Genomic DNA, 18,879 nt, shown 5'->3' on the forward strand with positions numbered 1-18,879 from the left:
TCCAGAGAGAAAAAAAAAAAACAGACACAGGATCTGTTGACTTCTGCAATAAGACTGAATGCAAAGCGCTGAACTTGAACTCAGGTCAGAGATATTCTTGCTTATTAGCCACGAGTTCGCGTAAACAACCAGATGTGTAATGTGTGTATCTATGTACTAACTAGAGCAGGGATAACATGAGAGCCCGGATGAGAGAAGATAATTCAAACTGAATAGAACTTCCAGATTTGCATTCTGTAAATAAAAAAAACATCATCATTGTTAAAATGGCAAGTATCTACCCTACACTGCCCCTACTGCCCCCTACTGTTCATGTGCATATTACACTTTGTGGATGAGTAGTGTTAATATCTGAGGAAGAGCACAACGATCACCAAACAGATGCCGGACACGAGGCAGGCATGATGTGTACGATTGGTTAAAAGCCAGTGATTCATTATGTTGAATGTGTGTGTGTGTGTGTGTGTATGTGTGCATGTTCTCTCCGTTTGTGTGCACGTGCGTGTCTCCTCACCAGGCAGCGCTTGACACTCCTGCTGCTGCTGGTCCCACTGACAGTTGACGTTAAGGGAGCAGCTCCTGCAGTTGGCCAGTCGGAAACACTCCAGCTCCTCCCGACGTTTACACCTGAACGAGTCTCTCACCGACTTCACACACACACACACACACACACACACACACAGAAGACACTATATCAGCTCCACTGTCCTCCGCTGCTGTTCATGTAATAAACTTGGAGAAATCGATGCAACGTGGAAAATAAAATGGATAAAAAAAGTGATGGTTGAGTGAAACAGGTTCAGCTGAACTGAACATGCAGAGTGAAAAGAGGAATCAATACATGGAACAGATCATATTGTGATGGACTTTTTATTAAAGTGTTTGTTGAACACACTTCGTCTATAGGAATGTTCCGTCTGGTTCCTCCTGACAAAGTGAATGGACCATAATGTGTCAATCATCCCTCTGGTTGTAAGGTGTCACATACTTCAAAGGAAATTTATGAAATGTAATGAAAATATAACATTATGTTTTCATAGATTAACAAGACTAGATGTATAACCATTATTTTAATTGGAGCATATTTGCTTTACACTTTTAAATAGTTTAAAAACGTTTAAATAGTGATTTTCTATGTCGCTGAAATAAAGTAAAGGTTAAGTCATAAAGATAATTTTTAACTTCAGTCAAGGAGACGTTAAAAAACACTTAAGAACATGACTTGAACGTTAAGTTGGCTTTTTGGTTCCTCCCTCAATTTCCATAACACCTGAGGATGTGACCTCTGACCCTGATTCAATCTAACAGGAAATGTCAACAACATCAAACGGTACACACATGTCCCCGCCTCCTGGCTCCGTGCTTCCACAAGCTCAGCTGATGTTCAGACAACATGGATGGAGGGGGAGACAGAGACAGAGGGCCGCCATGCTGCTGGGCCAGCTCCAGAGTCAGCTACACACACACACACACACAGACACACAGACACACACACACACACACACACACACACACACACACACACACACACACACACACACATTCATATTCAATCAAGTCCAGTTCACAAAAGCAACATGCAGACACACGTACAAAAAGAAAGACAGAGAGAGCAGGTTTGGGAGTAAAAATAGAGAAAAATACCTTTTAATTATTAAGTATGTTAAGTATCTTTTAAATTGTATTTAATTGAACATGCTTGACAGCTTTAAATATTATAAACTAATATGATGAGTATGTTCATTTAAAAGGAATTTAAATCACCGTAATGTCACCCAGCGCCATCTTGGTTTGTTTACTGACGTTATAAATCAAGTGAGAAGTAGAGTCACTTTCTCAAAGACTTTTACAGAAGCAACCAGTGGAGTCGCCCTCAGGTGGTCATTAGAGAGAAGACAGGTGTCAGGCACTTCCACATTGGCTTCACTTTTTGGACCCAGAGTCTACGTCCGTTTTTATGCACAGTCTGTGGTAACCAGTGATTTCTTGTGATTTTTATGACACTTTATGATATAATAGGCAGATTGTTGTGTTATTTACAGAACATGTTAAGGCCTCAAGGAAATTGAATTCTTAAATATCTGAATATCTGACCACCCCGATCCCTGAGTGAAGTGAAGACTCACCACAGTACAGTTGCTGGATGAAGAGATGCACTTCCTGTCCTCACACCACTGGCAGCCCCACGTGTTGGCCGTGCAGCTCGCACAGTCCGAGAAGCGGAAACACTGCTCGTCCGTGCTGTCTGGAAGAGGCCACAACACACACACACACACATAAACACAAACATAAACACAATTAAACAGATCAGGTTGTATTTTTGTGAAGGCCTGTGTTGTTGTGTGATGCCTAACATTGTGTCTCAATCTACAAAACATCCAGTCGTTAAGCTTGGTGTACCTCAGGGTTCAATTCTAGGGATAATTTTGTTCTTGTTATACCTGCGTCCCCTGAGAGATCATCCAGAGACATGGAATCACTTTCAACTGTTATGCAGATGACACACAATTTTATTGTTTGTTTAAAATACTTGAGATATCGAGATCACCAGGAAGCCACTGGGCGTCGGAGGCATAAAAACCAGTCCAACATACGATGTAAGTTTTATATAAAAACACATGTGATCTGCAGTAGCACAGAAACATGGTCGTCAATCCATCTGTGGGTTTGTTCTATTTAAAACTGACGGAATCATTTTCATAATTAGTTCCAACTTAAACCTGCGCTGAGCAGCCTGAAGCAGAATATGTGGAAAACTACTGCGACTGCATCTGGCACAAACAGAGGAGGAGGAGGAGGGTTCGGACGAATCCTAATTACTTTAAAATTAGGTAATTGTTGCAGCAGTGACCTTCTGTTCCCATAATTATGTTATGCAAACTAACCTGAGAGGCCAAATACTGGAGGATAATTATAATTTTCATGAAAAAGGGTCTTTAGGGAGAAGCTCTCCTGTGTGGTTGTGCTGTAGATTTCGGGGGAAAGCGTTGACATGACAGTGAGAGGATTTAAGACGCAGGAATAGAAAGTATTGGCATGACACGGCATATTCGGCAGACAGGACTTCACCAGGTCGTGAAGGACAAATCACAGCAGGCAGAATCTGGTCAGGTGGTTTTGGTTCCCAGGGAAAACATCTAGTTTTGACCCAGTGGCAGCGAAGGCCCGGCCCAGCAGCGGCACACAGAGCTGGGTTAGAAAAGGCCCGACATGACGGGGGGGTGTAGGTCAGCACGTCGTTCAGGAGGACGCCGGAAAAACCTCCGAAGATCAACATGGAGCTGAGGAAGATACAGAGATTACACGGAATCACACAGGCCACAGATACAGCTGCAGATACAGATGTGGAGGTAGGGGGGGGACGTGTGGCAAAGGTTACAGCAACAAGTTTTATAAAGACAGAAACGCCCGCAGAGATCAACACAGATGAGAAGAGATGAAGGAAACCTTTCAAAATAAAGCTGAACTTTAGTTTGAGTGGAGCTGAAGTGAAAGAGGTTTAAAGTCTGTCTGAAGTTCAAAGATGACATTTCTCTGCTCAAAGCCGACGGTTTGTGTTAAAGGGTAAGATAAACAGTGAGTCGCTTCACAACATTTTAACTTAGAGTACAAACTGTTTCTGTACATTCTTATGAAACTTGTATATTATCTGTATTATATTTATTTATAATTATTGTTTATTATTAGTATTTTTGTCCTCTCCTAAATAATTTATACATTTTCTACTTATATTCTGTCTGAGGTGACATGTGTATGTTCTTTTTTTTTATTCTATTTTTATTAGATTTATATTGCCTGTGGTCTCTTGTCTCTTTATGATTATCTGCTGCTGTAACAAGTTTATGGTTTAAACTATAAAATATCAAACCTCAATTACATGTCTTTGTCATAAAAGTGTGATGATGACATTTTAAGAGTCACTGACACTCTTATTTGAATATATATCTGCTGATACAACGGTATTAGAAGAATCCATATCAATCGGACTCTATTTGGGATTATATGCTATATTTTCCAGTCCCACCTGATGTACAATGTTGTCAACAATATCTCAGACACAGACATGTCCCCTCGCCTGCTTGTTTCAACCTATGGTTCTAACCAGACTCCTCACCTGAATGTTCATGTCATGTCTGAAAACAGCATCAGAGAAATACTTTCTGCACATATACAAACTGTATTTATACTTAGAGGCTGCAGAGTGTGAAGCAGCAGAAACATTCACATAAAGACAAGAGAGACGCAGAGATGAAGCGGAGGAGACGTGACCTCGGTTTCTTTCAGCAGAGAAAGGGAGACGTGTCGAAGAAAGTGCGAACTAAAACTAAATTTAACATCGAGATGAAGAGATCAATCCGTAAAACCGTCTAATGCCGAGACGTCGGAGAAGAAAGTCGACGGAGACGCCTCCAAATCTTAGAGGACACAGCAGGAAGACAGGGAGGAGATGTAAAAATGTACCGAGGAATAATCCAGTCATAGAACGGATGGAGTTTATTTGCATGAACTCGGTAGTTCAACAGATTATTTACCAGGTTCGAATAGAGAGTTCACTGCTTAAGTGTCCTTAAGCAAGGCAGCAAATCTGGAGCAAAGATATAAGAACTCACCCGTTGCTCACGACAGCAGAGTGTCCGAAGCGGTTGGCGTCCCGGTGCAGCGATGGTCTGGGGAGGATCGACCACTCATCACAAGCTGAGGAAAACACACACACACACACACACACACACACACACACACACACACACATACATAAGAGTTTAGTTTGTGTTTCTGTGTTTGTGTCTGAAACAGAGACTGTAAATAAAGATGGACGCCATGACAGCTCTCAAATGTGAAGCCAAAACATTTAACTTCGACTTTGATTGTTTAGTTTGGTCCATGTCCCATCTGCTAACATGGAGGAGGCGGGGTTAAAAACCTATACTGCAGCCAGATCTCCCTTCACTTTTGGGATCTTTCATGTCGTTTATCTTTATTGACAGTCTTTGGTCTGGGACACCCGGACCCTGGCTGCACCAGAGGAGCATCACGAGGTCAGACACTGATGTCGGGCGATGCTGTGGAGACAAACGAGCAGTGGAGGACGACCCACACTTCAACCTGCTAATTTCTTCCCAAGGAATAAGAACTCATTATTCGTACCTTTTCACATAAAACCACGGCGATAAGGAAAAGATAGTGGAGATAATCTGGGAGATGACTTCATAAAATTCCATCATAAAGCACCTCTCACTAGTTATCATTGGAGCTATCAGCTCTGTGTGTTTTACTGCTTGGATTTTACAACTCTGATGTTTTAACGACCCGACGTGCAGCCATTATTTTAATATGGAAATTAATGTGTGTGTGTGTGTGTGTGTGTGTGTGTGTGTGTGTGTGTGTGTGTGTGTGTGTGTGTGTGTGTGTGTGTGTGTGTGTGTGTGTGTGTTAGTCTAAGGTCCCATTCAGCCAGATGAGCCTTGCCTAAACGTAAACGGAGTCGGGGACTCTGGGACGCCAGGTTGCTAACGACCTCGTTAAGCCGCGTGCTAATTGGGAGTCCTCGTTGAAGAGCGAGGGACGAGGCAGAGGACATGAGAGAGAGAGAGAGAGAGAGAGAGAGAGAGAGAGAGAGAGATAGAGAGAGAGAGAGAGAGAGAGAGGGGTTCTAATCAACACCATGAGTAATGAATTCATAACTAGCAGAGGTCAAAGGTCAGTCGTAGTCACATGACAACCACAGCGATGGTGATGTTGCAGCTGAACGTGGGAGTTTATTCCCTCAGTTCAGTCTTTCAGGTAAAAGGTTATTCGCTGTATTCATGTAGAGCGTACACACCTTAATACCTCCAGTGTGACGTGTTGGTGTTTTGACTGATATGAATATGGAGGTCAGGGTGATGGAAAATCAAGTTTTGGAGTTTCAATTGAGATCACATTACAAAATAACTGTACAGTTTGGGTGAAATTAAAGCAAAAATCTTCCATTTTTTCTCCTATTTACAAAGTAAAGGATTGAAAATTATGAATCAAACTTAAAAACATTTTAAATCCAAGACGCTGCAGAGGAGAGCTGCTTACGATTAGATCACCCCCGACTGTCACAGTTCATTATAAGTGGGAGGAAGTTGCATAATAAATAAATCTCATTGCTCACATCATTCCTGTGCTGCTGCCTAAGTTCATGCAAGTGTTATTCTTAGATTCTTAACTTTACAAGCATATAACTGAATTCAGAAAACTTTGTCACTGCTGAAGTCTGTGCCATCGTGAATAATCTCAGGTTGTACAGACTCGTCCAATTTCCACCTTCTGACTGGTGATGCATTTGTATAAATTAGCATTAAGTCGCTCGGGGGATTTGAATCTGTAATATTCTTGCAGAATCTATTTCTACATCTTGCATATGGACACAGATGTTGTGTCGTCTGTGTTTTAATATAACCTGGGAGTCAAATCGACAACCCTGTTTCAGTAATCATGACTTAGTTACTGTCTATACCTTTTTTCACACTATTTCCATATCACCTAAAGCTCTGGAATCACATCGTCTTTCCAAGTTGTTGCACTTGTTGAACTCTCAAAGTTACATAAGCCACCAGACAAACAACATCTGAAGAAACTTCGACCTAAAAAGAAGCAAACAGCCTCAGTGACGTTTGGTCCGAACCTCTGAACCAACCACCTCGAGACTGAAGCTTCCAAATTGTCCAGCAAAGAAGTGCAGGCTCAACAGATGCTTATCAGCCACACACACACACACACACACACACACACACAGACACACACAGACACACACACACGCATCAAAACAGATTTTAATTTCCTCTCAGGATATGAGAAAATCTGTGTTAATAATGCATGGTGGGACACAGAGAGAAATCATGGCTCTAGATCGGAGCGGGCGGGCGGGCCCGGGTTGATTGACAGTTTGATCTGATCTGCACTAATGGAGGTCTTAATGAAGAAGGGTGGAGGAGGAAGCGGAGGAGGAGGAGGAGGAGGAGGAGGAGGAAGAGCAGGAGGAAGAGGAGGAGAGTTGAACAGCAGCCACTGGCGGCTCCTCTAATATATCACAGGTCCCCACTTCTTCCAAACAAGCTCCCAGCCTGCCCTGGGCCTTTCACCCAGCTGAGCCATGTGACTGTGTGTGTGTGTGTGTGTGTGTGTGTGTGTGTGTCTGTGTGTGTGTGTGTGTGTGTGTGTGTGTGTGTGTGTGTGTGTGTGTGTGTGTGTGTGTGTGTGTGTGTGTGTGTGTGTCTGTGTGTGTCAGGTGTGTGTTTGTGCAGCAGTGTGTGGGTGTGTGCCTGTGGTGTGTCAACTTGGAAAGGGCCGTGATTTTAATCAGGGTTCATTTTCTCCCCAAATCTAATTAGTGTGAGGAGGGAGGGAGGGGGGGGGCAGGGTTGAAGGGGGGTGAGGGAGAATTAAATCCAAATGAAAAGTGCCTTCCGTGTCGACCTGAATCTAATGTGTGGCAGCAGAAAAGCGGGAGAAGCTAATAACACCGCGTCGCCCCTCCAAGGTTAGCGCGCCAAAACAAAAACAAATTAGCGCTCGCAGCCCCCTGTGCTCGCAGCAAGCGGAGGAACGGGGGAATGGAGGAACGGAGGAGCTGAGGAATGGAGGAGCGGAGGAACGGAGGAGCGGAGGAACGATGAAGACACGATGAAGACACGACGAGGGACGGAGAGAAGTGACTTCCACAGGTGCAGCTAATGAATTATCTCCCAGAGAGATGGGCGAGGGCAGAGGAGACGGGTGAGGAGAGGAAATCTCTCCAAGTGCTTTCCTGGAAAGAAATTCAAACCAAAAACTGCAGCGACGTAAATTTATAAGATTAAATTAGAAGAGACTTTAATTGGAAAAAATGTTTCTACTGAACGCTGCAGGTGAGAATGACGATTGTGAGGAATAAAACTGTTGTGGACGAACTCACAAACCAATGGGTGACGTCGCTCTGGTTTGACATCTCTGTTAAAGTTATTCTAAACTTTTGGATATAATTGGCTGCTCTCGCCCAAAGTCCATCAAACAGGTCAATTCCACTTACTATCTAAACACTCGATCATTTCAACAAAAGCTCTAACATGATAAACATCATTACAGCTGTAACTGCACCAAGAGCCACTTCTCTGTTTCCCTTTTAATTAACACCACATCATTTTATACCAAATTATAACAGCTATTAACTTATATTTGCAAATTTCTCATAAAGCTGCAGGAAAGTGGTAAAAAATGTAATGATCTGTACAATAAACCATTACTAGAAGTTCCAAACAATGTGAACTGGGGAGGCGAAGCAACTTCACACGTTTAATTGAAGCTGATAAAAATCATATTCAACTTTAAAACTAGTGTGACATTAAAACAAGATTCATGTTTTAATGGAAAAGACAAAAGTATTTATACCAGATAGGACTCGGATTATGACTTTCTTAAATTGCCTTTTTTTTTTTATTGGCAAAAGAATATATAAGTTTGAAAGTTGGAGGATACATTAAAGTGAGAGAGCTGGAGCAGAGCTGTGAGACGAGACCTCTCTCTCAGGCAGATCTCAGGTCTGAGTTTAAACCTGAGATCTGCACTCACCTGTGTTATCTCCAGTTTGACAGCTCTCATTTTGGTTACAGACGTATTCACTGTATTAGCCACAGACTGAAAATAAAGATGGACGACGTGATTGCTCCAGAAAAGTGAAGCCAAAGCGTCTCAATCGCCCCCTGGTGGCTGACTGGATGTTCTGTTGGACCCACTCTGCTCTAAAAAGCTGGGCGATGCCGTCTTTAACCACCAGATGGAGATTATTTGGATTATTTGTTGTCTTTATTATATTTTAAGTCCAAACATATATTGTGACTCCAGATGGACGAAGTGACGGCTCTTTTCGCTCTTTCCCCCCCTCCCTCCCTCCCTCGTTCTGTCCCTCTGTCTCTGCAGTAAGACAGCGATCTGCCTGGTGGACGATAAACTTGTGCAGATCTGCAGATACGAGCGTTGATGAATAAATGATGACATTTATAAAGACAGGGGTGTGTTTGCACAGAGGTGTGGGACGTGTTGCTGCACGTTTACCACAAACACACGACATTCACCCCGACGTCGTTTCCGACTTCATAAAGACGGCGACGCTTCGTAAACAAATGCTTTACTGTTTTTATTACCTCTGAACTTGGTTTTTATTCACAGGGTTATGATCTGCTCTTACCAGGCACACCTTTATTGTCTTTAGGTAATTCTCCCTCACCCTCCTCAGTGCTGCTCTTTATCTCCCTAAATCCCTCCTTCATTTGCTCTTTATCTCTCTCCCGCTCCCTCCTCCGTGCTCGGCTCTCTCATTCCATCTGCTTCCTCACATCCGCCGTTTATTTCTCACCAACAGCCTCCCTGGTACTTCCCTGCTTTCTATAATTCACAGCAGAGAGTGATGAGAAAGATGAAAGTAAAGGGGGAAGAGGGGATGATACCAGAGATATACGAAATATTGATTATGTTTGAAAAAATACTCTCGATGCAACTAAAAATTAAACTTGTAAACTCCAGTGGACACAACAACAAAATGCCTGAAGCTGAACGATAGAGAGCGTGGACTGGATTTCACATAAAAGGATCCCGACGGTGGGATGTGCAGACAAACGTAATGAAGCACGGGTCACATTGGAAACCAGAGGAACGCTGCGTGTTTGACAGCAAACGTGAGCTTTATGTCACACACATCTGCAGAGTGGGCGTCCAGGACTCCAGCGGTGGGAGAGTTGGTTTTCTGTTCGATCCCGAGCGAGCCCGAGAGAAAATAAATGAATTTTGTCTGAATCCTGACGGGCTTGGTTCAGTATCCACACTCCAATTATACTTTAACATTTTACTTCATAAGTTTAAGGCTCAGTTTTAGAGGTTTGAAAATTGCCGAGTGGTGCCGACGCTGCAGCTTCACTTCTGTTTCCTCCGTCTGTGTTTCTCTCCTCATTGTAAGACGTCAGCCATCTTTTTCCACATCTGTCTTTCTTTCCCTCCCTCTTCTTCTCCCTTCAGTCCCTCTCCTGTCAAGAGTTGGTGTAATCCCTCTTTTCTTCTCCCAGCGCTCCCTCCATTCTTCCATTTCTCTTTCTCCATCATGGGGTGAAAACTGCCGCACGCCATCTGGTCTGTGGCGGGACTGAGTGGCCTGTAATGGGATCCTTCATCATCCACACTCTCGACCTGCACTGCAGCATCCAGACACACTCCTCTTCCTCAAAGACTCCTCAACCCCACACACTTCTCTACCTCACACACTCCTCTACCTCACACACTCCTCTTCCTCACACACTCCTCAACCCCACACACTCCTCTACCTCACACTTATCTATACCTCACACACTCCTTTATCTCACACACACTCCTCAACCTCACACACTCCTCAACCCCACACACTCCTCTACCTCACACACTCCTCAGCCCCACACACTCCTCAACCTCACACACTCCTCAACCCCACACACTCCTCAACCTCACACACTCCTCAACCTCACACACTCCTCTACCTCACACACTCCTCAACCTCACACACTCCTTAACCTCACACACTCCTCTACCTCACACACTCCTTAACCTCACACACTCCTCTACCTCACAAACTCCTCTACCTCACACACTCCTCTACCTCACACACTCCTCTACCTCACACACTCCTCTACCTCACACACTCCTCTTCCTCACACACTCCTCAACCTCACACACTCCTCTACCTCACACACTCCTCTTCCTCACACACTCCTCTTCCTCAAAGACTCCTCAACCCCACACACTCCTCAACCTCACACACTCCTCTACCTCACACACTCCTCTACCTCACTCACTCCTCTACCTCACACACACTCCTCAACCTCACACACTCCTCAACCTCACACACTCCTCAACCTCACTCACTCATCTATACCTCACACACTCCTCTATCTCACACACACTCCTCTACCTCACACACTCCTCTACCTCACACACTCCTCTTCCTCACACACTCCTCAACCTCACACACTCCTCAACCTCACTCACTCCTCAACCTCACACACTCCTCAACCTCACTCACTCATCTATACCTCACACACTCCTCTATCTCACACACACTCCTCAACCTCACACACTCCTCAACCCCACACTCCTCTACCTCACACACTCCTCAACCTCACACACTCCTCAACCTCACTCACTCATCTATACCTCACACACTCCTCTATCTCACACACACTCCTCAACCTCACTCACTCCTCTACCTCACACACTCCTCAACCCCACACTCCTCTACCTCACACACTCCTCAACCTCACACACTCCTCAACCTCACTCACTCATCTATACCTCACACACTCCTTAACCTCACACACTCCTCTACCTCACACACTCCTCTACCTCACACACTCCTCAACCTCACACACTCCTCAACCTCACACACTCCTCAACCTCACACTCCTCAACCTCACACACTCCTCAACCTCACTCACTCATCTATACCTCACACACTCCTCTATCTCACACACACTCCTCAACCTCACTCACTCCTCTACCTCACACACTCCTCAACCTCACTCAATCATCAACCTCACACACTCCTTTATCTCACACACTCCTAAACCTCACACACTCCTCAACCTCACACACTCCTCAACCTCACTCACTCCTCAACCTCACTCACTCCTCAACCTCACACACTCCTCAACCTCACACTCCTCAACCTCACACACTCCTAAACCTCACACACTCCTCAACCTCACACACTCCTCAACCTCACACTCCTCAACCTCACACTCATCTATACCTCACACACTCCTTTATCTCACACACTCCTCAACCTCACACACTCCTCAACCTCACACTCCTCCATCAAGATAGCCCAGTAGATAGTCAGAGCCTGTGTGTGTGTGTGATTATATTATATATATTATAAGACTTGTTCTTACCGATGTCGTACGCCAGGAAGTCGGCAGAGAAACACTTGGCTCCGTTGCTTAGCGACGTGTCGTTGTGAGTGTTTCCCCCAAAAACCAGAACTGTGCCGCTCAGCAGCGCCGCCGAGTGGAGGTGTCGCGCCAAACCACTCTCTCTGAGGATCAACCTGCACACAGACACACACACACATGTTAATTTCTCAGTTGTGTGTTTGATTTTATTTCTGTGGTGCTAGGTTATTGATGGTGTTTGAGTTTGTGACCTCCAACGTGGTGACTGCCCCTTCATACTTCACAGACACACACACACACACACACAGAGACACTAAACACAGACATGGTAGGAGGTCTCAGTCTGCAGCGTGTGACCTCTGAGGCCAAAGGTCACATAGTGAGACCAACTGTGGGGACTTTCTGTGGCGTCTTCGTTTACAGCAGAAAGTGACTTTCACCGCAGACTCTCTCTCTTCTCAGCTCTGAGAGGAAAATACTGAGACGTCTTCATTGATAAAAACTGATCAGAATCGATTAAAACTGATCTGAGACTCCTCTGAGTGTCTTGTTTGCTAAAGACAAATAGAAGCTGACACTGGACGAGATTTAAACCACAACACAGATGTCATGTTCAAAACTTCATCCAGCTTTTTGCCGACATTACTGAAATAACCAGCGATGTTTCCGTCTGGGAATTTCAGAGGCAAAGTGACTCCTGACTCCGACAGCTGATTCTAGTCGGGCAGCAGGTCACATGAGAGCGAGTGAGGAGGAGAGACTGATGGAGCCGAGCTTCCTCTTTCACTCATCCATCAGCCGAGGTCGTCGGAGGTCACGCCTTCTGTCTCCTTCTATTCTCACACTCAGCTCTGCTCATCTCTGCTTTCTGATTGGCCCACATGTTAATTCTAAACATCATCACTGTGCCACTGCTCATTTTATCACGTTTTTATCTTAGATTCAGAGAATTCGATTTTTTAAACTGTTATTTTATGCGTTAAAATGAAATTATCAAAGCTGCATAACACAGACAACATTTTTGAATTACATCATTGTTTATGAGAGAAAACCACTGAAGTAAATACACAAATATAAAGCAAACTGATTTTTAAAGTGAAATAACTTATAACATAATGTCTATAAAGGCACGAGGTGGAAGAAATGTTTAAAAAGTTCATGTCGAATGTAAAATCTGAAGCTTGACCAATAATCAGCTGTCAGACAAATGTAGAATCAATTTTGTGACTTTTTATTTCCCGAGCTCTCACCATGTCCTGGTGGGGACGTGGTAGCGGTACATGTGGTCCACCAGACCGTACTTGTTGTTGTTCAGGGCCTTGTATCCCCCGTGAACGAACACGCAGCCGCTGGACTCATCGTACACGCTGCTGTGGCCGTATCCTCCCTGGACCACCGCGCCGCCGGCGGACACAACCTGCCACGAGTTCGACCCTGAGACACAGAGCAGAAAAGAGATGATCACTTAAAGAAAAGTTTTGGATGCTCTGGCAAGTCTGTTTTTTCACTATTCTGCCAGAAAGCAAAGCACTTTTAATTCCGGAGGTGAGATGGAGCGAGGGAAGAGAGAAGAACGGAGCCAAACAGTGAGCGGGGGCCAGAGGAAATGAGAGTTTACTGAATTTAAAAGCCTTTTATTAGACCAGTGTGATGCAAACAGATTAATGCAGGTGCACCGAAGATCCTAATAAAAACAGGCAGGGATTACATCAGCCGAGCAGCGTCTGAAAAGGAGAAGACCACACAACAAACAAAGCCTCGGAAGGAGGAGGAGGAACTTCAAAAGAAAGAGAAAATGTCATGTGGAAAGAAAAAAAACCCCGAGACCAGGAGGAGCACTGAGAGGAGCTGAGACACAAAAGGACCTGGAAACCACTCAGAGGCAGAATATCTCCATGAAATACTCAAAATATATATTTTTAAGGCCTGAGCACCGAACAGTTTAGTAAGTTTTCGAGGTTGTTTTGTTCCTCAAATGTGATAAATTTGTAAGAAAGAGAAGAAAATAAGATAAAAATCCCATATTCAACAGTTTCAAATTGCATTACTAAATGATATGAGAAACAATTTAATTTGCTCCTTTATTATCAGGCACTTTTTTAATCTCAAATATCAACATAATTCTTAAATATCTGATATTGAATCTGATATTTTCTGATTAAAATGTGTCTATAAAGTTTTACTGAAATACACAGAATTGAGAAATCAAACAGGAAATAAAAGCAAAAGATAAAGGAAGTCAGGAGCCGACAACAGAACACAGGGCAGGAGAGAAAAAGGAGCAGGAAAGAACAAGAGAAAGAGAGAGAGAGAGAGAGAGAGAGAGAGAGAGAGAGAGAGAGAGAGGAGCAGAAGAAGGTCGACTCTTATCTAACTCCTGGCAGCTAATTGCTGCAAACCTGCTTCTCTGAGTGGTCATTAAATCCCTTTATCACATATTTTACACATCGTCTCCGTTCATCTCGGTGCAGCCGCCTCTGAGGCCGGATGACGCTCGGTGCAGCCGTGACACCGTCAGAGAGAGGACACGGAGGTGGGTGAAGATGAAAGTGACAGACAGGTGGGGGGGGGGGAGAAGGAGGTGAGAGGTGAGGGAGATGACGGAGGCCGAGCAGGAGGGATGACAGAGGGGGGTCGGAGGGCGAGGCCGGGGATGAGAGGAGAGAGATGGAGGGAGATAAAAGAGAAGGGATGAAGAAGAGGAGAAGGAGGGAGAGAGGGAGGATGAAGAGAACGAAAGTGAGGGAACGAAGAGGATTCATTAATCATTGTCTTCTCCTGCACATCTTCTTAATGACTGTGTGTGTGTGTGTGTGTGTGTGTGTGTGTGTGTGTGTGTGTGTGTGTGTGTGTGTGTGTGTGTGTGTGTGTGTATGTGTGTGTGTGTGTGTTCTCAGATTTCAGCTGCTGGTTTACAGAGCTGGACAACACTGCCATCTACTGGCTAAGCAACAAGCAGCAGCTGTGTATCTGTACATGGAGGGTTAGGAACATAGACTGTATATAAAGACTGATATATAAGTACTCTACAATATAAGGACCAACAGGAAGGATCCAAGTATGTGCGACAAAACTAAAGTACAAATTACAATTGCATCTGCACCTTCTTCTCTGGGATCAGGGTGAGATACGGATCTTATTCCAAATGAAAATCACTTTACAAAGAGTTGTGTTACATCGTCAGCAGGTGAACTCACTGATGTTGTACTCCTGAACTTTGTTGATGTAGCTGTAAACCGGCGAGTAGCCGAAGAAGATGAGCATCACCGCCTCGCCGGCGGACAGCTCCACCACGTGGGCGGTGTGTCCCTCCAGGGCGTAGGGAGGAGGCAGGGCGGGTTTCCGTGGTGACCAGGTGCGTCGGGGGATGTTGAAGGCCCACAGCTCGTCGGTCACGTTGGCGGGTCCGGATTCAAGCTTCCCGCCAAACATGTAGATGTCGTCCTGCAGGAGGAGAAACACAGAGAGGTCAGCGTGTGATACTTTAAATACAAGGCTAAGAAGTTCATCATGGAGTGTGTGTATCGTCATGTATATCACAGGACCCTGAAAATAAGTACGAAGGTTTCAGTACACAAACCGAATTTTGAGAGATGAGACCAGAGCCGACCGACGCTGTGACCAATAATAGTTGGTAAAATATATCAGATACAGTATATCAGCCAATACATGAATTATAATAATTTTGTCAATGCTTCCTAAGACGTTAAATGTAATTAAGTTTTGATGTTTTACAGTTTGACCATAAACTTTATTATAAATAACTATAAACAAATATGTAGAACTTTTGTAAAATAACAGTTTTCATATCAGTGAACAAAGACACAGAGCTTAGCTCGGCTGCCCAATGATCAGACCTGCACATTTTAACTTCTTAAACTTTATGAACAAGTTTTATCTCAAGCGACACCTTTTACATAACTTTACATATAAACATCATCTTTTAAATAATCCGGATAACAAAGTGCTTCACAAGGCAGCAATTAAGACAAGTAGGTCACAAAACCATCAGAACTGAATGACAACAGTTGTGAAAGTGAATTAAAGTTTAAGTTATTGCAGGAGACGCTCTGCGATAACAGAACATCTTTAAAAGGTACTTAAAAAGAAATTGCTGAGTCAGCAGAGAACAGACCTCTGCCCCAGGATTTTAAAAGAGGATCTGGGGCCAAAACGTCAGAAATCTAAGAGGCAGAGCTTTGCATGACACATGGTAACTTAGCAACAGCATCTTTAAACCCTCTTTAATCTAAACTTTACTCCACATCTGCAGCGATGGAGCATTTAGATCAGTGTCAGCAGAGCAGCAGCTTCAACACGAGTCTCATTAGAGTGATCCGGGGGTGAGAGGTGAAGAGTCTCCCTGAGATCAGAATGAAACATGCATGTTCTGCTTTCTGCCGTCGTCTCAGACGTTTCAAGAGAAGGAGACAAGGTGATTCCTCTCAAACCTTCTTCTGTGGGAGATGAACTCGGAGCTGCCAGAGCCGTAAACAAGTCGGAGTTACTGCCTCCAACAAATCTCCAGTCGGACACTGTGACCTCCTCTGGCTCAGATCTCTGCATCGTTACGGAGGAACACACATTCGTCTTCATTCTCTCTGCCGTCCTTCACTAAACCACTTCCTCCACACACAAAGAGCAGGCGCCCCAGAATCTGGACAGTGACGCATCATGTGATGCTGCGAACTGTGACGTGACGGATCTACAGAGGGACGACCGGATGATTCAGGTCATGTCTTCACAGGTAAAGTGACTGAGGGGCCTTTATCTTTCACAACGTTCTTTAAATCATGTGAAATGAGTCGATTTCACCGCAGAGAAAAGCCTTTATAAATAATAATTGTATGACTTCATAAAGACGAGTAATTTGTGGATTATTTTATCTTTTTTTCAACTTGAAAAAATAATGACAGAGGCCCAACATCACGTGTTTTTATTTCACAAACAGTGAAAAAATCAAACATGTTGAACAACGGTTCATTCAAAACAGTCCTAAATCTTAAGTCAAAAAAAGTAAAGCTCAAATATGAAACTTCCAACCGCAGCATTTTATTAAAACGTAGAAGAAGTCCTGAACTTGCCTGGGATCAATCACACTGAGCTGTATTAGTGTGTGTTACTTTAAGAGTGAGAGCCTCAGCTGTGTTACCTGGTGCAGAGCCAGCGAGTGTCCGTATCTGTGGAGAGGGCCGCTGCTCACAGGCACCGCATCCCACGTGCTGCTCTCCAGGTTGTAGCTGCACGGAGAGAAGAGATTTCAACACTGATGATGAAATAGTTCAAATACATTCACAGTCGACTTTGTTCACTGACGTCTAACAAAGGTTTAGGCCCTTTAAGATGCAGGGGAAACTTCTTTAGCCGACATTAGCACATGTTTTGCCACATTAGCAACTTTAGAAGTATCTGAGAAAATTATCTCTGGAGAACTTTAATACTGAAGAAGGTTTGAAAACACGATGATTCTCAGGTGAGTTATTTGAGTGATTTCCTATATTTACAGATATTTATTTGACACTGGATGGACGATAATCGTGCGTGTTTGCATGAGTCAATGCGAGTCAGCCGTCACGCAGCACCTGGGTCGTGGAACTGGAAAAGCTAAATGGAATGCAGCAATTCAAAATGACTCGAAATAAGTCAAAATGTTTTGATGTCAGAGAAGTCGGTTGGTTATCAAAGAACATATTTTCTGAGGATGATTTCGGACCCTGACTCCAGTTTCACAGGAGCGACACTTACTTGAGAACCATGTGGTAGTTGGAGTAGTTGAAGGAGTAACCCCCCACCACCCACATGAGCCCAGAGTGCAGCAGGGCCTGATGGGACGCTCGACCCGACGACTGCGCTGACGGCTTGACGCTGGGCAGCGTCCAGAAGGCCTCGGTGGACGGAACAGACAGAGAACAGTCTGGACCTGAGGAAGAGGAGAGAGGATGAAGAGAGACATCAGATTTAAATTATACATTTTAATAGCTTCAAACATACGGTAGTTAGAACCCACAGCCAAAACAAAAAGATAAAGATGAGTTCATCAGAGGAATGAGAAGTATTCTGAGTATAATTCATTTTGTGACTTTGGCGCCCCCTACTGGTTTTATAAAACAGATCTGGGGCCTGTGTGAAGCAGGATATGTGGTTATTGAGTTAATTGACTCAACTTTTCTCTCTGTGCCACATGTTCACTTGTTCATCAGATAAAAAACAGATAGTCAAATGGTAAAGTTAGTTTTAGGTTGGACATCAGGGACCATCAATAAATTCCTGTTTGATTAGGAACTGGATTGTTTTTAATAGACACAATAACCCACTGACTCCAAATCATATCAGATATAATTGCCACCCTAAATAATATGGATACAGCTATTTTCATTTGAGTGTGTTCTCTATTTTATATGAATATGAATATTTAATTTGTCATGTGACACACTGACTCCAAACAAATGCTAAATTATATTATTACCCCCAAATAAACAGGATAAACATCTTTTTAATTGATATATGTAATATGTTATATGAACATTCATATTTTTAAAAATCCAATTTTCAATTGTCTACATCTACAGGTTCGTCAACACATGAACAAACCTCAATACAGATATTTTAAAGGATTAGAAATCTGAATAGGCACAAACAGAGTGAGACACAGTTACACAACTCTCCACACACCCACAAACACACACACACAAATAATATTGCCACCATTTTGCCCCCATACAGATCAGTGGTTAGTATTCAGCAGGAAACAAATGAGAGCGATATGCAAACATGAGTAGAAACAAAGAGTGAAAGACACTGATTCACTGAACTGCACGTCTCTGAGGAGGGATGAGCAGAGAGGAGGGATGGAGGGATGAGGAGAGAGGAGGGATGGAGGGATGAGCAGAGAGGAGGGATGGAGGGATGGAGGGATGAGCAGAGAGGAGGGATGGAGGGAAGAGCAGAGGAGGAGGGATGGAGG

At 43.9% G+C, this 18,879-nt stretch overlaps 1 protein-coding gene across 2 annotated transcripts in view; it reads right to left on the bottom strand.

Annotated features, from left to right (window-relative positions):
* The window catches only part of atrnl1a (attractin-like 1a), a 177,626-nt gene that overhangs the window by 129,345 nt on the left and 29,402 nt on the right, over positions 1-18,879 (bottom strand). Inside the window, exons 6-15 of one of the 2 annotated variants that reach the window (XM_034609063.1) lie at positions 17,661-17,835; positions 17,068-17,155; positions 15,113-15,359; positions 13,166-13,349; positions 11,916-12,070; positions 4,611-4,695; positions 3,070-3,281; positions 2,127-2,245; positions 1,339-1,455; positions 515-647 (exon numbers count right to left, since the gene is read on the bottom strand). In XM_034609063.1, coding sequence (XP_034464954.1) covers positions 515-647; positions 1,339-1,455; positions 2,127-2,245; positions 3,070-3,281; positions 4,611-4,695; positions 11,916-12,070; positions 13,166-13,349; positions 15,113-15,359; positions 17,068-17,155; positions 17,661-17,835 — 1,515 coding nt within the window. The remainder of the gene's footprint in view (positions 1-514; positions 648-1,338; positions 1,456-2,126; positions 2,246-3,069; positions 3,282-4,610; positions 4,696-11,915; positions 12,071-13,165; positions 13,350-15,112; positions 15,360-17,067; positions 17,156-17,660; positions 17,836-18,879) is intronic. The other variant, XM_034609064.1, reaches the window with a different exon arrangement.

Source organism: Hippoglossus hippoglossus, chromosome 15 (assembly GCF_009819705.1).
Source record: "Hippoglossus hippoglossus isolate fHipHip1 chromosome 15, fHipHip1.pri, whole genome shotgun sequence".
Taxonomy (NCBI): domain Eukaryota; kingdom Metazoa; phylum Chordata; class Actinopteri; order Pleuronectiformes; family Pleuronectidae; genus Hippoglossus; species Hippoglossus hippoglossus.